The 16,320-nt window shown below is 43.4% G+C and overlaps 1 protein-coding gene across 1 annotated transcript in view; it reads right to left on the bottom strand.

Annotated features, from left to right (window-relative positions):
* Nucleotides 1-407: 407 nt before the first annotated feature.
* Nucleotides 408-16,320, bottom strand: part of LOC138246470 (sodium/potassium-transporting ATPase subunit gamma-like) — a 116,108-nt gene continuing 100,195 nt past the window's right edge. The window contains exon 6 of the mRNA XM_069201108.1: nt 408-1,927. Within this exon, the coding sequence (XP_069057209.1) occupies nt 1,908-1,927 (20 nt within the window). The 3' untranslated portion in view covers nt 408-1,907. The remainder of the gene's footprint in view (nt 1,928-16,320) is intronic.

The raw sequence follows: 16,320 nt of genomic DNA, 5'->3' as shown, positions 1-16,320 counted from the left end.
AACACCAGTTCCGGAGCTGACACACAGTTTGAATAGGTGATAATAGAGAACGTTCACGCTTGTTCCAGCTAGACATTGCTTTCTCCATCTTTTGTTTCAGTACCTGTGCTGTAATCCCAGGCTGTCGGGAAATGGTGAGAAACTGAAGAGTGTAACTGTCATTTGTTGGTTGCACCCTCATGCTAAGCATCCCGGATTCACATCAGGGTACCCTTCCATGCCTGCATCTTTGGTCTAGTCGAGATACTGATGTACTGACTGGCGCTTGTTAAAGATGGCCACATTAGTATTTAGCTTGGGCTAGTACCCCACACTGTACACCAGGTGGCGGTGTAGGGACAGAGTGTGAAACAGAGAGCCTTAGCTCAATATAACCATCAAAGATGGTACAAGAAAGGAGAAGAATGCACAAGAACAAAAAAACTTCTTTTATTGTGGCTTGTACTGCTAAATAAATATTTGTGACCTATAGTAGGGAGCAAGGATGCAGGGTTTGTAGCAGCGAGCAGCACACGCCTAGTGACACAGCACAATATGACAGCATTCCACACAGTCCACCTTTGGCATGCATTTGGTAGGGACACCCACATTCCCTGCGGGGAGGCTCTGCAGGATAAGCTCCTGGCACCCGCTTCCCAGACAAGTGTCTTCTGCATGCAACGTGAAGAGGAAGAGGAGGCAACGCGCTCGCATTTGGCTGTAGGGTTACTCTTGGAGTTAGATAATGAACCTGATAGGGCGAGCTCAGTGCCCGCTAGAGGAGGGGTTTGGAGAGCTTGGGACAGAGTGGAAGACAGGTCCTCTGATAAAACAGAGGAAAGAGACAGCAGTGGAGATAAAGAGTTAAGGATGAGGCATATGGGTGAGGAGACTCATAGGAGCTGAGAAGACAACACAGATTGAGATATTAAAAGGAGAGGTTTAGGAGGGAAAAGTGTATTAAATAGTTGAAAGTGTGAATAAAAAGAGGTGAAGGTGGGGCAGGGGAATACAGAAAAAGAACATGTGAGATTAAGAAAGGAAGAATTTAGAATTGGAGTGTGAAGAAGAGAGATAAGAGGAGGTAAACGGTGAAATCAAAAGACTGAGAAAGGGCGAGGACAAGTGAATGAGAGAGGTAGAGCTAATTGTGATGTAAAAAACAAGACAGACTATAAAAAGGGGGAGTGACCAGGAAGAACAAAAGAAAGTAATGGAACTTGACCACCCCCAACATTTTAAGAACAACTGAATCTGACATTGTTTATGTATTTTCTTATCGATCTCTCTGAAGAACGCGCTATGACCAATACATCTCAATGGAGAATTGAAATTGTCCATCTTTCTGACACAAATATCTCTCATTTCATGTGAGGTACTAATGGAAGTCATAATAAGATACGATTATAACATTGAGAAGTGAGATGATTTGGATACAGAGGGAAGGATTAGGGACCTGCTGAACCCCAATGCATTGGGACACTGCAGCTGCAATGTGGCCTTCAAAGTTGGCCAGTGGAAGATCAAGTTTTGGTTTCAAGTTCTTGGTAAGTCCTACACAAGGCATTCTCTGCGCTTCTGTGGTAGCCCCTCCTCGTTGCCATTTTTGGGGGTCAGCAGTCAAGCAATACTACCGGTTGGCAGTCTGGTGTGGGTGAGGGACTGCCAGCATCCACATGCAGGTCAGGCTATTGGAACGTGTTTTGTATATACAGTAACAAAAAGATCGGAGGGAGTAAGGCCAGGAGTAGTTAGAGCACCTTGAACCCCTTCATTTGTCCCCCTATCTCTTCCCTCCTGCCCATTCCTTCCTTGAGGCTCCACTTCCGGGGCTTTTCTACAGAGAGATCTGGTTCAAGAAATCATCCCAAGGTCAGCAGCCGCTGGTCAAAAAATGCTCTTTTAGTCTTGATGCAGCTTGGTAGCAACTATACCCCTCCAGCCGGAGCTGCAGAAAAGAGAGAAAGAGAATATGCATTACAGAACTGTGCGACCCGTAAAGCGTGGTAACATAGTTTTTCAGTGCATTGAGCGGGTCACACAGTCAGTTTGTATTTTACACGGAATGTTTTGATTTCTCTCTAGAACTAATCGATGATAGAGAATTGATTGAAGGAGCACTGATAACGTCTTTCACCGGTTTCCACTATATGGAAGCCTATCATACATCCACAAAGATTTATTTTCTTGTATGTGGCTTTAAAACTTGGTTATTCAATGCTATGACATCACAAAAGTAGCTAAAATACATTTTTCGGTGCTATGACATCACTTGAGAAGCAGTTGCTTCTCCTGTATCTCCCGCTTCGCCAAGCTCTCTAGACACCAGGCAGGGTGGTGACCATGGATGTCAAGTCACCAAAAGGCCAGGGGTAGCGTAAGTGACATCACACGCCACTTGACCTTTACTTTCACTCACGCACAGTTGCTTACACATACACGCGCCCTCTCACATAAACACACTCTCACCTGCAAGCATGCACACATCATACATTTAAAAGCGTTTTATGCTTATCTCAGGTCCCAGGGAGGGCCATATTCCAGCTATTGCACTCCATTTTGTATTATACTAATAATGAATGATATATATTTACTCACTATTAGTGTAATAAAATAATGATAGAAAACAAGGAAAGTGCTTTCCCAATTGACGTCTGTATTGACGAGCTGCCCCCTGTGTCCTGGCACTGAATTTGACACCTCTGAGGACAGAAGTCGCGAAGACAGTGCCAGGGGTCGCAAGGCACAGCTGCGACCTCTAAATGACGTCCATGATGTGACCCACTGCCTCCCAATATCTACAGACCTGAACGGGGCAGAGAGGTTACCGATGACAGCTTGCTCTCGACCTTCACATTTCGCACCTTCCTCAGGACAGTGAAACACTGAGGGGCATATTTATACTCTGTTTGCGCCGGAATTGCGTTGGTTTTTTTTACGCAATTCCGACGCAAAACTAACTCCATATTTATACTTTGGCGTTAGACGCGTCTAGCGCCAAAGTCCATGGAGTTTGCGTCATTTTTTAGCGTGGACACCTACTTTGCGTTAATGATATGCAAGGTAGGCGTTCCCGTCTAAAAAATTGACTCCGAGGCATGTGCGCCGTATTTACACTCCCGGGCAAAATTTGCGCCCGGGAGTGGGCGGGTCAAAAAAAATGACGTACGGCCGCTTTTTAGTGCCTGGTCAGAGCAGGCGTTAAGGGACCTGTGGGCTCGGAAGGAGCCCAGAGGTGCCCTCCCATGCCCCCAGGGACCCCCCTGTCACCCTTGCCCACCCCAGGAGGACGCCTAAGGATGGAGGGACCCATCCCAGGGACATTAAGGTAAGTTCAGGTAAGTGTTTTTTTTTTTTTTTTTGTGGCATAGGGGGGCCTGATTGTGCCCCCCTACATGCCACTATGCCCAATGACCAAGCCCAGGGGACAGAAGTCCCCTGGGCATGGCCATTGGGCAAGGGGGCATGACTCCTGTCTTTGCTAAGACAGGAGTCATTTCTATGGGGGTTGGGAGTCGAAAAAAATGGCGCAAATCGGGTTGAGGCGAAAAATTTGCCTCAGCCTGACTTGCCCCATTTTTTGGCGCCCAAGCTCCATATCCCCCTACGCCGGCGCTGCCTGGTGTACGTCGTTTTTTTTCACGCACACCAGGCAGCGCCGGAGGCTAACGCCGGCTAACGTCATTGAATAAATACGGCGCCCGCATGGCGCTTCAGAATGGCGTTAGCCGGCGCTAATTTTTTTGACGCAAAACTGCGTTAGCGCAGTTTTGCATCAAAAAGTATAAATATAGCCCTGAGAGAGGCGTCTAGGTGCTAAGATTCCAACTGTTGTTGCCGAGCTGGGTTAAACATTTAGCAAGAGGCGCATGTGATGGAATTATATTTAGGTACCAGACATACCTGACTTTTTACCTAGAAGTACCATCCTTCACCCACCTGGGACACTCCATGACCAATGTAACATATAGAAAATATATAATACTTACAGAAATAGATATAATGTGGGTATAAATGTCTTTTGGATTCCATATATTCTTTTGCTAAAGACGTACAGTGCTTGATGAATTTAATCAAAGCCATGTATCAAAGTAAAAAAATCACAGCATGAGAATTACCAAAAAACACACAAATCCTGGCCACAAGAGGCGCAAATGCACTCTTGTGCAAAGGGACCTTATTACTGTTGAACTACACTAACAGTTGATTGGTGTTTTTTTAATACATACAATCTGTTTTCCCACCAGGTGAATATAATCTGATATAATATATGTAGTGATAGAAAGTGCATAAGAATCATGCAGCTCTATAGAGAAGACTTTACCTCCAACACAATCCAAAATTGGGAAAATGGAGAAACATTAGTCTATGAACCTTCTGACATCTACACATTTTCAGGAAAGAAATTGTGGTCAATTTTCTTTCTGTGCAATGTTCTCCCCAACAATGACTGCCCCCAAAAATGCCTATTTTTTAGTTCTAATTAAAATTAATATAACTGATATTACATTAACATATTGTAAACATATTAGGCATAGAATCACATATTATGTTTATAGTATTTATGTTATTAACAGGACAGTGTTACTGAGAAAGCATTTTTTGTTTTCCTTATAACTTTTGGCACATTTGGGGAATCTGAATGAAACGTTCCAAATTAGTTATGTGGTAGAGTTTTGGCATGACAAGTTTCATGCTGATCCGACTGGGGAATGTAAGCTGGGGGTTCTACATGCATCCTTTCTATGCTAACTCTCAGGGGAAACTTTGATGTCTCCTGCAGCAAATGCTGCTGGACGGAAGTACAGCAAACATGGCATGAAACTAGAACTTCACTCAGAAGAGTGGCTTTGCTTGCTGTGTTGTAAATCTATTCAGTGCTTGGCAGGCATTCTTCAAAGGTTTGTAGAGAGAGGATCTCCCATTAGATGCGGGAGCATTTTCCTTCGCCATCCAATTAGGGTTCACAGAACCAAACCCAGGCCCCTGCATTTATTAGCTGCCTGTAGGAATGTTCTATTCATTAGGTAATGTTGTGATGTACTGTGGAATGGAGAGAGTTAAAGGTTCCAGAGGTTGGCAGTTGTTCTGCTGTCAGCTAGCTGGAAATCACTGTTCTTAGACTTAATGGAGAAGAATTAACTCACTTGCCAGTGTGTGTTACTGCATATATTGGCCACAATTGGCTGTGTAGGGGATGGAGATTAGTGACTTCCACCCCTGGAAAGGACTCAATTGGTTAAAACTACAGGCTGACAGTAAATGACTTGAAGGCATATTGGAAGACGGGACATTTAAATATTTCGGAGATGTGTCACAGCTGAATGAAGGATTTGCAATGTGGATATGCGAGTTGGAATGAACCTTTCAAGTATTATTTTTATTGCCTCGTGCCCGCGTTTAACGGTTGAGTGAGCGACGCTCGCTGAGCTGACAGGATTCACCACGTGGCTGGATTATCAGCCGAGTGGCGTGCGCTAAACTGAGAGGATCCATCCAGTTGGGTGAAAATACAAGTTGAAATACGAGCTGGAGTGAAGTATTTCAACTAGTTGGAGAGCGCCTCACTCTGCACACGCGAAGCGAACAAATCTAAGCAGAAGTGTACAACGCGTGCAACGAGCAATATCTGACTTACTGAACGAAGTCCGAGTTGGAGTTGCCTTCATTCGCGCAGTTAGTGATATGTGAGCAGTATTGATTTCGAAGGGGCGATTAAAGGAAGGACTACGGGAGGAAGTTAGAGGAAAGATTGTGAAATGAAAATAGAGGAAAGACTACAAGCTTAAGGATATAGAGGAATTACTGCAGGACTGTAATAATGATAAAATATTACAGGTCTACAGGACTGTAGTAATTATAAAATATTATAAAATAGAGAGGATGTTTATTTTAGTTTATTATTTTAAATTGTTATTTTAATTTATTGTATTGATTAATTGTTTTAGTTAGTTGTTTTAGAATTCTTTTTTGAGGATGGCTGAACAAAGCATTATGGCTCCACCCACTTTCTTACCTACACCTGGAGAACCCACTATTCCTTGGAAAAGAATGAAGAATATGTTTTTTACATATATTTTAGCAATGGGTGGAGACAAATATGGTTGAATACGGAAGCAAGCAATTCTATTACATCATTTAGGACCAGAAGGAAGAAGGATTTATGATGATCTTCCAGAAATATCATTAGGTATTGGAGATGCTCAAGCTGCAAACATGTTTGAAATGTCCCTACTGATGCTGGATAAATGTTTCACTCCTAAAGTGTGTATAGTTTTTGAAAGACATAATTTTTTTTCACATGTTCAGAGAGAGGATGAAGACATTCTGACATACTTACCAGAGCTAAGAGGGTTAGCTGATCTTGTCAGTTCTAGGACTTGACTGACAGTCTGATCAGAGATCAGATCGTACGATGTACAAACAATAAACGGGTGAAAGAAAACTTGTTGGAAAAGGACTTAAACTTGGATGACACAGTCCAAATTGCAAGAAGTATGGAAGATGCTGCAATATGGATTAAAGAAATGGATGATAGCAAAAAAGAAGTTAAAGAAGTGAAAGTGAAAGATAATTCAATAAATGAGCTGAAAGGTGCAGATAGGAAAAAACAAGTCAAAATGGGTGAAATGGATAATGGTACGAAATTGGGCATGGTTAGTACTGATGGGTACATGGCAATTAAAGGGTTAGGGAATGAAAGGAGGAACATAATTTGTTATAGGTGTGAATGCCCTGGGCATATTAGTTCTTGCACTAGGTGCAGAGCTAGGAATGTCATTTGTAGGCGTTGTGGTAAAAGAGGACATTTAGCTGAAGTGTGCAGAACAAAAGGGAGAGTACAAGGAGTCAAGACGATAGATGATGTACGTGAATATATAAGAGATGTAGTATTATCCATAAATCAACTGGAAGAATCCGTGCAAGATGTAGGTGGTAAACAGATTGGACAGCGGGATAGTGTAAAGGTGAAAATGGAAAGCGAATGTGTGTTAGAGAAACATCATGGTGATGTGACTTTTGATTGGAAGAAGGTACGAGTTTTGGTTGACTCGAGTAGTCTGTTCACACTCATTGGTCGGAATACTTATGAGGAGCAATTTAAAGGAAATGTGAGGGATCTCCAGGTATCTGACATGAAAGCGATGGATATAGTGGCAAGAAAATTGAAATTGTGGGAATGAAGTGGATGAATATTGCTTTTGGAAATAGTGTAGTCCGAGGTAGAGTGTACATAATGGAGGAAGAGTCAGATCTTCGTGGTTGGCGTCAACAGAAGGATATGAATATCGCTTTGGATCCTAATGCCAAAGAACCTGTGATGTCAACAGAATTGGTAAATGGACAGGACAAGGAATGTAATGATGGTGAGAAGGTAGTGCTTGTATACCCCCAAGTGCTTTCAGAAAAATTGGGGTTATTGAAGGGTTTTACTCATAGAACCATTTTGAAAGAAAGAGCCATGCCTGTGGTGCATAAAGTAAGGTCCATGCCGCATTTGATGAGGGAACCATTAAAAAAGAATTGGATAGGTTAATGGCAGAGGGGATTATAGAACCCATAGAATCTTCTGAATGGCTATCGGCAGTGGTAGTTGTCCCAAAGGATGGAGGGAAAATTTGTTGATGCACAAATTTACGAGAGCTGAACAAGAGCATTTGGGTGAACAGGCAGCCGTTACCCAATATATCTGAAATGTTGAGTGTGATGGGAGGAGGAAAGTGGTTCAGTGTTCTTGACATGTTGTCTGCATACCATCAAGTAAATCTACATAAAGAATCAAGACCACTGACATCATATGTTACACCTTTAGGTGCATTTAGATATCGTAGGATGCCTTTTGGTCTTGCCTCTGCCTCAGCTGTTTTCCAAAGAATGATGCTAAATATTTTCCAGGGCATGAAAATGGTTCTATGTTTTCAGAATGACATTTTGGTAATAGGTAATTCAGAAAGCGAACATGATGAGGTGTTGACGGAGGCCTTCTCAAGAATTAAGAAACATGGTTTAAGCATAAAGAGGGAAAAATGTCAATTAAAAAAAAAGTGTTGATTATTTAGGCCATGAAATTTCAAAAGAAGGAATCAAACTGAAGAAAAGTATTATCAAAGTCGTAGCCGAAGCTCCCAGACCACAAAGTAAGAAACAGTTAAAATCTTTTTTGTGGCTTGCTGAGTATTGTTCTAAATGTTTATGCAATTTTTCTGACAAAGTGAAACCTATGTGTTTGTTATTGAAGGAATAAAAAAAGCATTCAAATGAGGAGATGAATGTGAGAAGGCATTTGAAGAGATCAAACTATCTATTATTGAGTCACCATCATTGTGTCATTTTAATGGAAACAACAAAACTATAGTCACTACTGATGCTAGTAATGTTGGCTTAGGAGCCGTACTTTCACAGAGAGTAGATGGACAAAAAAAAAAAATGGATTTGCGTCCAGAAGGTTGCAGGGTGTAGAACAATTTTATTCCACCATTGAAAAAGAAGCGTTAGCTTGTTGTTGGGCGGTGAACCATTTCAAATATTAAAGTTAAAACTCATTCCACTCCCTTATGCCTCCACCCCCACATCTGACAGGAATACCCTCCTCAACAACTTTGAGACATTTCTGGAAACCTATCAGCACACAGCCCCTATAATTAAAACACATGAAAGGAAAGAGAGAACCATAAATGACCTTGCATTACTGAAGACCCTCTGAACAACACACATCCGTTACTATACCAAAACCATCAATGAGGGCCCAACAGATGCAGAATACTTTTGAAGGTAAGTAAGAGCTAGACGAATTCCTGCCTACTCTCCAATCCCACACTTTACAGACAAAGGCAATACCATCAACCTCTTACCTAGATATGGAGCATCTCACAGTACACCACCAGCATCAAGCCTGCTTTTACTCTGACACCCACCACTCTATCGTGCACCCTACAATGGTCATGGTTCAAATCCCTGTTTCTATATACCTTTCCAACACCCTTAACTTCCTTAATACCACATCCTGTGAAGATGTCACACCCTCGTCCTTCATCAAAGCCCACTTTGGAGTAGCTATCTTAAACCTACTGACCATTGTCCACTCCTCCCTCACTCAAGGCATCTTATCAGGACCTCTTAAGGCAGGTTACAGAATCCCACCACTGAAATAATCCAAACTAAAACCTGCTGAACTCACTGAGTACTAGTCCATCATTCATCCCTCCTCCACCAGCAAAATCAGTGAAAAAGCAGTCTATCCACAACTCCAAGGTCACATCAGCACTAACCAGCTCCAGCATGACTATCAAATTGGCTTCAGGACACGCTGCAGCATGAAGACAGTGACATTACAAATTAAAGCTTATGTCTGCCTGATCAAAACTAATGGTGAGCCCTGCCTCCTGGTATTGATGGACCTCTAAGTCGCCTTTAGTACCACTGATCATTACAGCCTGAAGTCTTGAATAGGATTTACAGTAACATCCTTCACTGGTTCACTTCTACTGCCTACCCAACCAACACCAATGTATTCACATGGAGACCTTCAAAGCCAAGTAGTACCCTAGCAACTGCAGAGGGGTTTTTCATTTTGGTTCCCACCACCTTCACTCTCCACCTAGTACCCCTTGGGACTCTACTTACTGATAACCAAATCAGAATTCACCAATAATCTGATGGAACACAACTTTAATTGAAAATCGTCTCCACTTAGACCTCTAGTGCACATAACATTGTCTGACTCTTATGCAGACCCACATCTACCTGAAGCTCAAACCCACAACACAAAAGCTATTATTTGCCAAGAACAGCAAGCAACATCTAGTCCAAACCTCACTCAGTTAAATAAAAACTACACAAATAACCAATGTAACTAATGTTTACCCATTGCTACTTCACTAACCTCACGTTTAGGGAACATGTTGCTAAGAAAATTAAGATAAAATTAGGTTAGCTTGGTATCAGCTGTCTCTGTAGTGAATTAAGTGAAACCATTTTTCCCAGAAGACAACTTCAGAACTTCTGTCCACGCCCTTCACTCTTGCATCTGAAATGTGGTAACACAACACCCTACATTGCACTAGACTTCTCTTTGCCACGTGTAAGGGCATCCTTCATGCCATAGCACGCCCCATGCAGGCCTGAAGAAATATGACCACATCCCCCACACCCTGATGGAACTCCACTGATTCCGCTTGCCAACAAGCACCACATTCAAAAGCAACTGCATCATTAACAAAGGTCATCTCAACCGGCTTTCCTACCTCCCTGGCTGACAAATTCACCACCTCTTATGGCTCTCTTCACATCCTCTTCCAGGGCATCTTCAAACTAGAAACAAAGAATTGCAAAAAAAACAGAAACAAACCAGGCAACAAGCCTGTTCCATACATGCAAACTTGACATCCCTGTATCCATTAGGACCATCCCAGCTCCTCAACATCACAACAAAGTAGCATTACTCCTCCACTATTAGAACCCAACTTCTCCTACAATCGCTCAATGACTACACCATTGCTTTTGACCCTGTATAGTACTCTTCTGCCTTTTGGCTAGGTTTGCACTATCCAAATACTACATTCATACATACCTACATAAGACTATAAGCTGAACAGAGATGTGCCTTTTCAAGAAGTTCCGTATGTCTGGGTTTTATGTGTGGAAAATTCTTCAACCAAATCTACTGAACTCATATGGAGCGGCTACCAGTAGATTCAATGAGGATGATCTCAGGCAGCTGGGAGATTTGTAATGAGGATGTTGGAGGTGGCATGTTCTGGTTAGCTGAGGCGAGGCCCTAGCCAGGCAGAACCTACCACTTCCATCTGGGGTGGGTGATTACACTCACTGTGTTACCGGCGCTCACTCTTGGGTAGCTTGGCACTGAGCAGTCAAGCTTATCACAGAGCCAATGTGTAAAGCATTGGCACAGCACTCATCCACAATATTCTGAGCATCACAAAAGAGACTTCACATGTTGTGTATGTAAGGAGGTTTTGTATTCAACACACCCATTAGCTAGCAGAACATGCACACCAAGTACTTCTGGTCATAAATCACACTCAGAAATAACACTAGCAGTACTAGGCACAACAGATCTAAAACGACATTAGGAAAAATACTACTTTTCTTCCCAATACCCTCATGTGGTGCAAAATGTTGTCTGCACGAGACCCTGCCTAGCGATTATTCCCAATTCAATACCACACAGTTATAGGGTGCACCCTGGTTCACAACAATAGCAGCAATGTGTACACACAGATAATTACATCTCTTTCAAATATCCTCGTGGGCTTAGGCAGGACGTGTAAAAACTAATGTCAACCGTGATAAGCTTTTGGCAAGGAAACAATGTGAACTGCCACACCACCATGCAGTGCTATCAGTCACAGCCAGTCTCTCCCACACACTCACTCCAGGCAAGCTCGTATAGCATGCAATCTTACACAGTCACTCCCAACACCATATTGTGGTGCACTGATATCCTGCAGGTCAGTTGTTATTGTACTTGCAGATCCTGTGGGCCCAAACCCTCCTCCACCCTTCAACCAACCCCTTCCACTCTGCTCCCACAGGCTGGAGATGAGAGAAACCTTTTCCTGGGTACGAGGCCAATAGCTGCCGGGGTCACACATATTCAATGCCAGGGGGGTAGGGTATGGTGGGGGGAGTAGACCACAGGCTGAACAGGCAGCATTGCACAAATGGAAGTTAGGCCCCCACTCAGGAAGTTCACTTAAAGGTCTCCGAACTGTACCTTCCAGCACAGGCCCTGTTCTGCAAAGCACAGGGAGAGGGTCACCGTAGGCCATATGCTGTTCACAATAGCACCCAGCCAAGCCAGGCACTCCGGTACAAGAATCCGCTCCTCTGCACACCCTGGAAATGGGCCTCAATGCCTGCCTCACTATACCTTGAATTGCACCAGACAATACCCGGTCACACACAAGAGTTATCAATTCTGTACCTCCCTGGAATGGAGGCACAACGTCTGGTGCGCGATGACTTGAGTCTCACCAGACAATCCCGGTCGTTCACAAAGATGCAAGTAAACTGGTGCCACACGAGGTAGAATGCAGCACTGCTATGGGTATTCCCCCTCCTCCCAGGGTTGCGACCTGTAAATCGGACACCGCATGCAATGAGCATGCAGTCGGTGTGTTGCATGAGAGAAATGTGGCCCAGTCGGGGTCCCGCAACAAGTGAATTCGCTCACTACCAACAATTTGCTTATGTGAGTTGAGTACCCACGATGAAGGGCACACAGCAGCACACAATGTGCCCAGGCCGGCCAAGATTCAGGAAGGGTGCACGGTCCCTCCGAACAGCAGTAATTACTCCTTGTGCACAACAGATTCCTCTGGCAGTGTGCACCATGCAGTCCAGTATCTCTGGTCCTGCGTCCCCACAAGCGTATCTCTAGCTTGCTGCAGTGTGGAACCAGTAGTTATACCGTAGTGTGTCTTTGAAGTTGGGGAGGTTTAGAAAGCTCCCCTTGGAACCACATATGTCTCCCCTAAATTTCAGTCCTGCCTGCTATGTGGCAGTGAAATGCAGATCTTAATCTTCCGTGGGCCATGATCTGGCTTCGAGATGCCAAGTGTCAAAACCTCTCCCTCCAATCTATCCAGCAAGTCCCTCAAACTGCAGAGGTCTGCCAATCCATTTGTTCCCAAGATTTATATCCATTGCTGGGGAATGCACAGATGTGCTCCCACAGCTTCCAGTGTGGTTTACAGTTGAATTTACAAAGACAAGCAAAGGCCCCTGCTCCACCGTAGGGTAATTTTTTATGATGCTCTAGTGGCGCTGTGCAGTGCGCCACATTTACAATGCGGCACTAAGCCCCTTTTTGTGGCTTAACACCACCTTGTAAATATGCGCAGAGGGGCATGCAGTGGGTGTTGCTGTGGACGCTCCACACAACACCCATTGCTTTTGATGCTGCCCCAGATTGACAAGAAGTCACAAATCTGTGCCCCAGCGGTGGCGTTAGCATGGCACAATGAGGAGGAATACTTTTATTAACCCTCGCTTTTTGCTTTTCCCATGTGTGCTGCTTTATGTAGCACACAAGTAAAGAGCAAAAAGCCATGAATGATTGTTTATGTGCAGGAAGGTGTCCCTTCCTCCACATAAACAATTATTCAAAAATGATGATTTGCTATTTATATGTGTGCTGAACTCTGCATTTTGCAGCACACATAAAAGTACCAAATCGCCATTGTAGATTGTTTATGTGCAGGAAGGCACATCTTCCTGAACATACACAATCATTCCCTTCAACACAAACACTCTGGTGCAAGGATGCCTGCATTGGCGCTGGCAGCTATATTTAGTGCCAGCGCAGGGGGAAACACAGGGGTCCGCCGTATTTTAGTAAATACAATGCATCCCTGCATTTCTAAATTGACGCTATGCTGCAGATTTTAGCACAGCACCGTGCTGCACCGCTTTGTAGTAAATCTGGCCCAAAGTATTTTAGAACAGAAAAATGCCCACTTCCTAGAAGTGGCATTTCTTAAGGTATTATTGACACAACCACCCTTACCACAGAACCTGGTTTGTCAGGACGAATTCAATGATAGTAAACCTTATGAGGCTGCTCCACTGCAATCTACTTTTGCAACTAGGTATAACTTGTAAACTACTTCCCCATGTTAACCTATGAGCAGAGCAGCTCTCATGGGGAATGAAAACATTCATGAGTATTCCTCACTCCTTGGGCATGTGTGCCCTTGTGCACACACAGACCTGCAATGGCAGGGTGGACACATGTTTAAGAACACCATAGGTGCAAGTGTGCGCACATAGGCCTGCAATGTCAGGCTGAACACATATTTAAAAGGACCATAGGTGCAAGAGTGCACACACAGGCCTGCTATGCCGGGCTGAATACATGTTTACAAACATCATAGGTGCAAGTGTGCACACACAGGCCTGCTATGACAAGTTGAACTCATGTTTAAGAACACCATATTTGCAAGTGTGCACACACAGGTAAATCGCACTTCCTAACATATAAAAGAAATGTGCGCACACTGTACTTACAGTGTGAAAATGCCCAGAGTCCTAAGGCAACTAAGAGAATCAGGAAAATGCAAAAAAGTTAGGGGAAACACTACCTCAGCGTGTTAGGTCTAACAGAGAAAGATTTTGGTAGGGACGCCTGGGGAAAGACTATGAAGAGGTATGCGTCTCTTAAAGTCAGTAAAGCACCCTGTGGATGGGTGTGATATGGTCCATAGACTTTGTATAATGTTGGAGGTTGAGTAGGGGAAGATAGGCTTTGAGGAATGTTTAAAGTGCTCAGAGTTAGGTGGTTGCCCTTTGGTTGGAAGGTAGAGCTTTCCATTGTGGGGCCTCACGAAGTCCAGGATTGGTATGTAACTCTGAGTAGCTTATGGACAGTTAGTAGGAGGCTGGATGTGAAGTGTAGTGTAGTAGGAAGCTGAATGCAGAGTTGAGTGCCTAGAGGGGGGAGTGTATAAGATGAACATTTGATAGACGTAGGAGGTATTGCCTTGAATACTAGAATGCTGAACTTACTGTAAGTTCAGTATTTAGTGAACACACATCTTAGTGTGTAGTAGGAGTTACTGAGTCTGGGCGATAAGGTTTTTAAATGTGTCCAGAGTGGCAATGGAGCGTTGTGGAAGGCTAGCCAAATGATGGCTGTTATACTCAGGCTTGTTCTGAAAAGGGTTTTAATGTGTTTGGGCAGATGCTGCTAATGTTTAGTAGCTGAAACATGGTTTGAGTGACTGTGGTGCATCTTGTTCTCAAAAATGCATGCCAGGCTTCTGGGGCATGGAGAGTGTTGTAAAGTAATTGCCACAGAAAGATCGTGTGGCTAAATCACAGCAAAAGTGATGTTTCCGGAGCTACATATACACAAGCTGAATGGTAACACAGTGAAGAAGCAAAGGTTTTAGAACTGTTGTGGTAAGGGAGGAGCCATAGTAGAGCTGATTTTGCGATTATTATGTAAGTGTCCATGACTAGCAGATTAAATGATAAATGATTTTAATAGGTACTTTTGTTTATTGGATTAATTAACGATGTGGTGAAGCTTAAGAAATTCCATTGAGGCCTTGAAATTAAGTAATATGTTTTGAAAATCTATAAAATAATCTATATAGAAAGATAATATACGCTGAACTAGTTCTTAGCATTGTGTGTACAAACAGTTCTGATCCAGCACATTCATAAATAGATATCATTTAGGGTAAACATATGCATTGAGTTATGAATGGTAAATGTTTTGTTTCTAAGCAACTAACGTGGAACTGCACACCAGGAGCTGATCCAGAGACATCTTTTGCATAGTCCACTACATTTTTAGGGCCGAGCCTGCGTCGCATGCGCTCGCGCATGCGTATCGCAGCGAGACGCTTTAGGTATTAGAAAAGGGCTCGGAGCCCTGTCTACGTCACGTCAGTGTTTTTCATTGGTTCGTGGGCTTGCCTATTAAAATCTGCTTGCTTTCATTAGTCAAAGGCATGCATAAGTCATGCATTTTCCGTTGGCTAGCCCTCCTCGAGCGCATCGACCAAGTACAGAAAACATGCGAGGCTCGCTGTTTTCTGTCCGGCTCGTGGACTACTTTTTCTCTATTTTCCTAGCGCGAATTCGCTTGGCAGAAGTCGAACGCTTTACACAGTTAATTGTACTTTTTCGGGTTACGTACATAAATGCACATTTGCCGATAGGTGAAAAGTCGGGTTAGGAGTTTACAACGCTATCAGCTTTAACATGAGCAAACGTGAGACCCGTTGCATTGCAAAAGCTTGTTCTAGTAGCCATCCATGGAACTACCGTCCGAATACCAACATGAGAAGCACAAGAAGTTGAAATTACATAGACCCATTGTTGGATTTGCAGGAAATTGTCAAATCAGGCTTTTAGGTGGCATTTTATCTATACGTGGTCCTAGTTAGATGAAAATGTAGAATATTTTAAAGGCAAGAATCGGACAACAGACCTTACTGGTGATATAGCATCGGGAATGGTACGGAGTGGGACGATGTGGATTAAGGATAAAGGATGATTTGTCAAGCAAGGGCATCTCTATGGGACACTGAGACCCACGTTCCAATAAAGGGAAACTGCAGACAACTGGGCAGGGGAGACAAAGGCGGAGGTGAGGATTTTAGCTGCTGATGAGAACCTCATCAGAGGGTGTCAAGTTGTGCTGAAGGTCACTTTCCTCTTTGTGTCCTTATTCAGAGCACACACAAAACTACAAACTAGATTAAGCCGACAGAGAGAGTTAATGAAAGTGCATGCAGACAGAGAATAGTACTACATATTCATGATGTGTGTATAAACAGTTCCAACCCACATCAGTGTGGATTGATG

Source organism: Pleurodeles waltl, chromosome 7, assembly GCF_031143425.1.
Source record: "Pleurodeles waltl isolate 20211129_DDA chromosome 7, aPleWal1.hap1.20221129, whole genome shotgun sequence".
Taxonomy (NCBI): Eukaryota; Metazoa; Chordata; class Amphibia; order Caudata; family Salamandridae; genus Pleurodeles; species Pleurodeles waltl.
The sequence above is the reverse complement of the archived record's forward strand: the minus strand, read 5'-3'. Positions and strand labels throughout refer to the sequence as shown.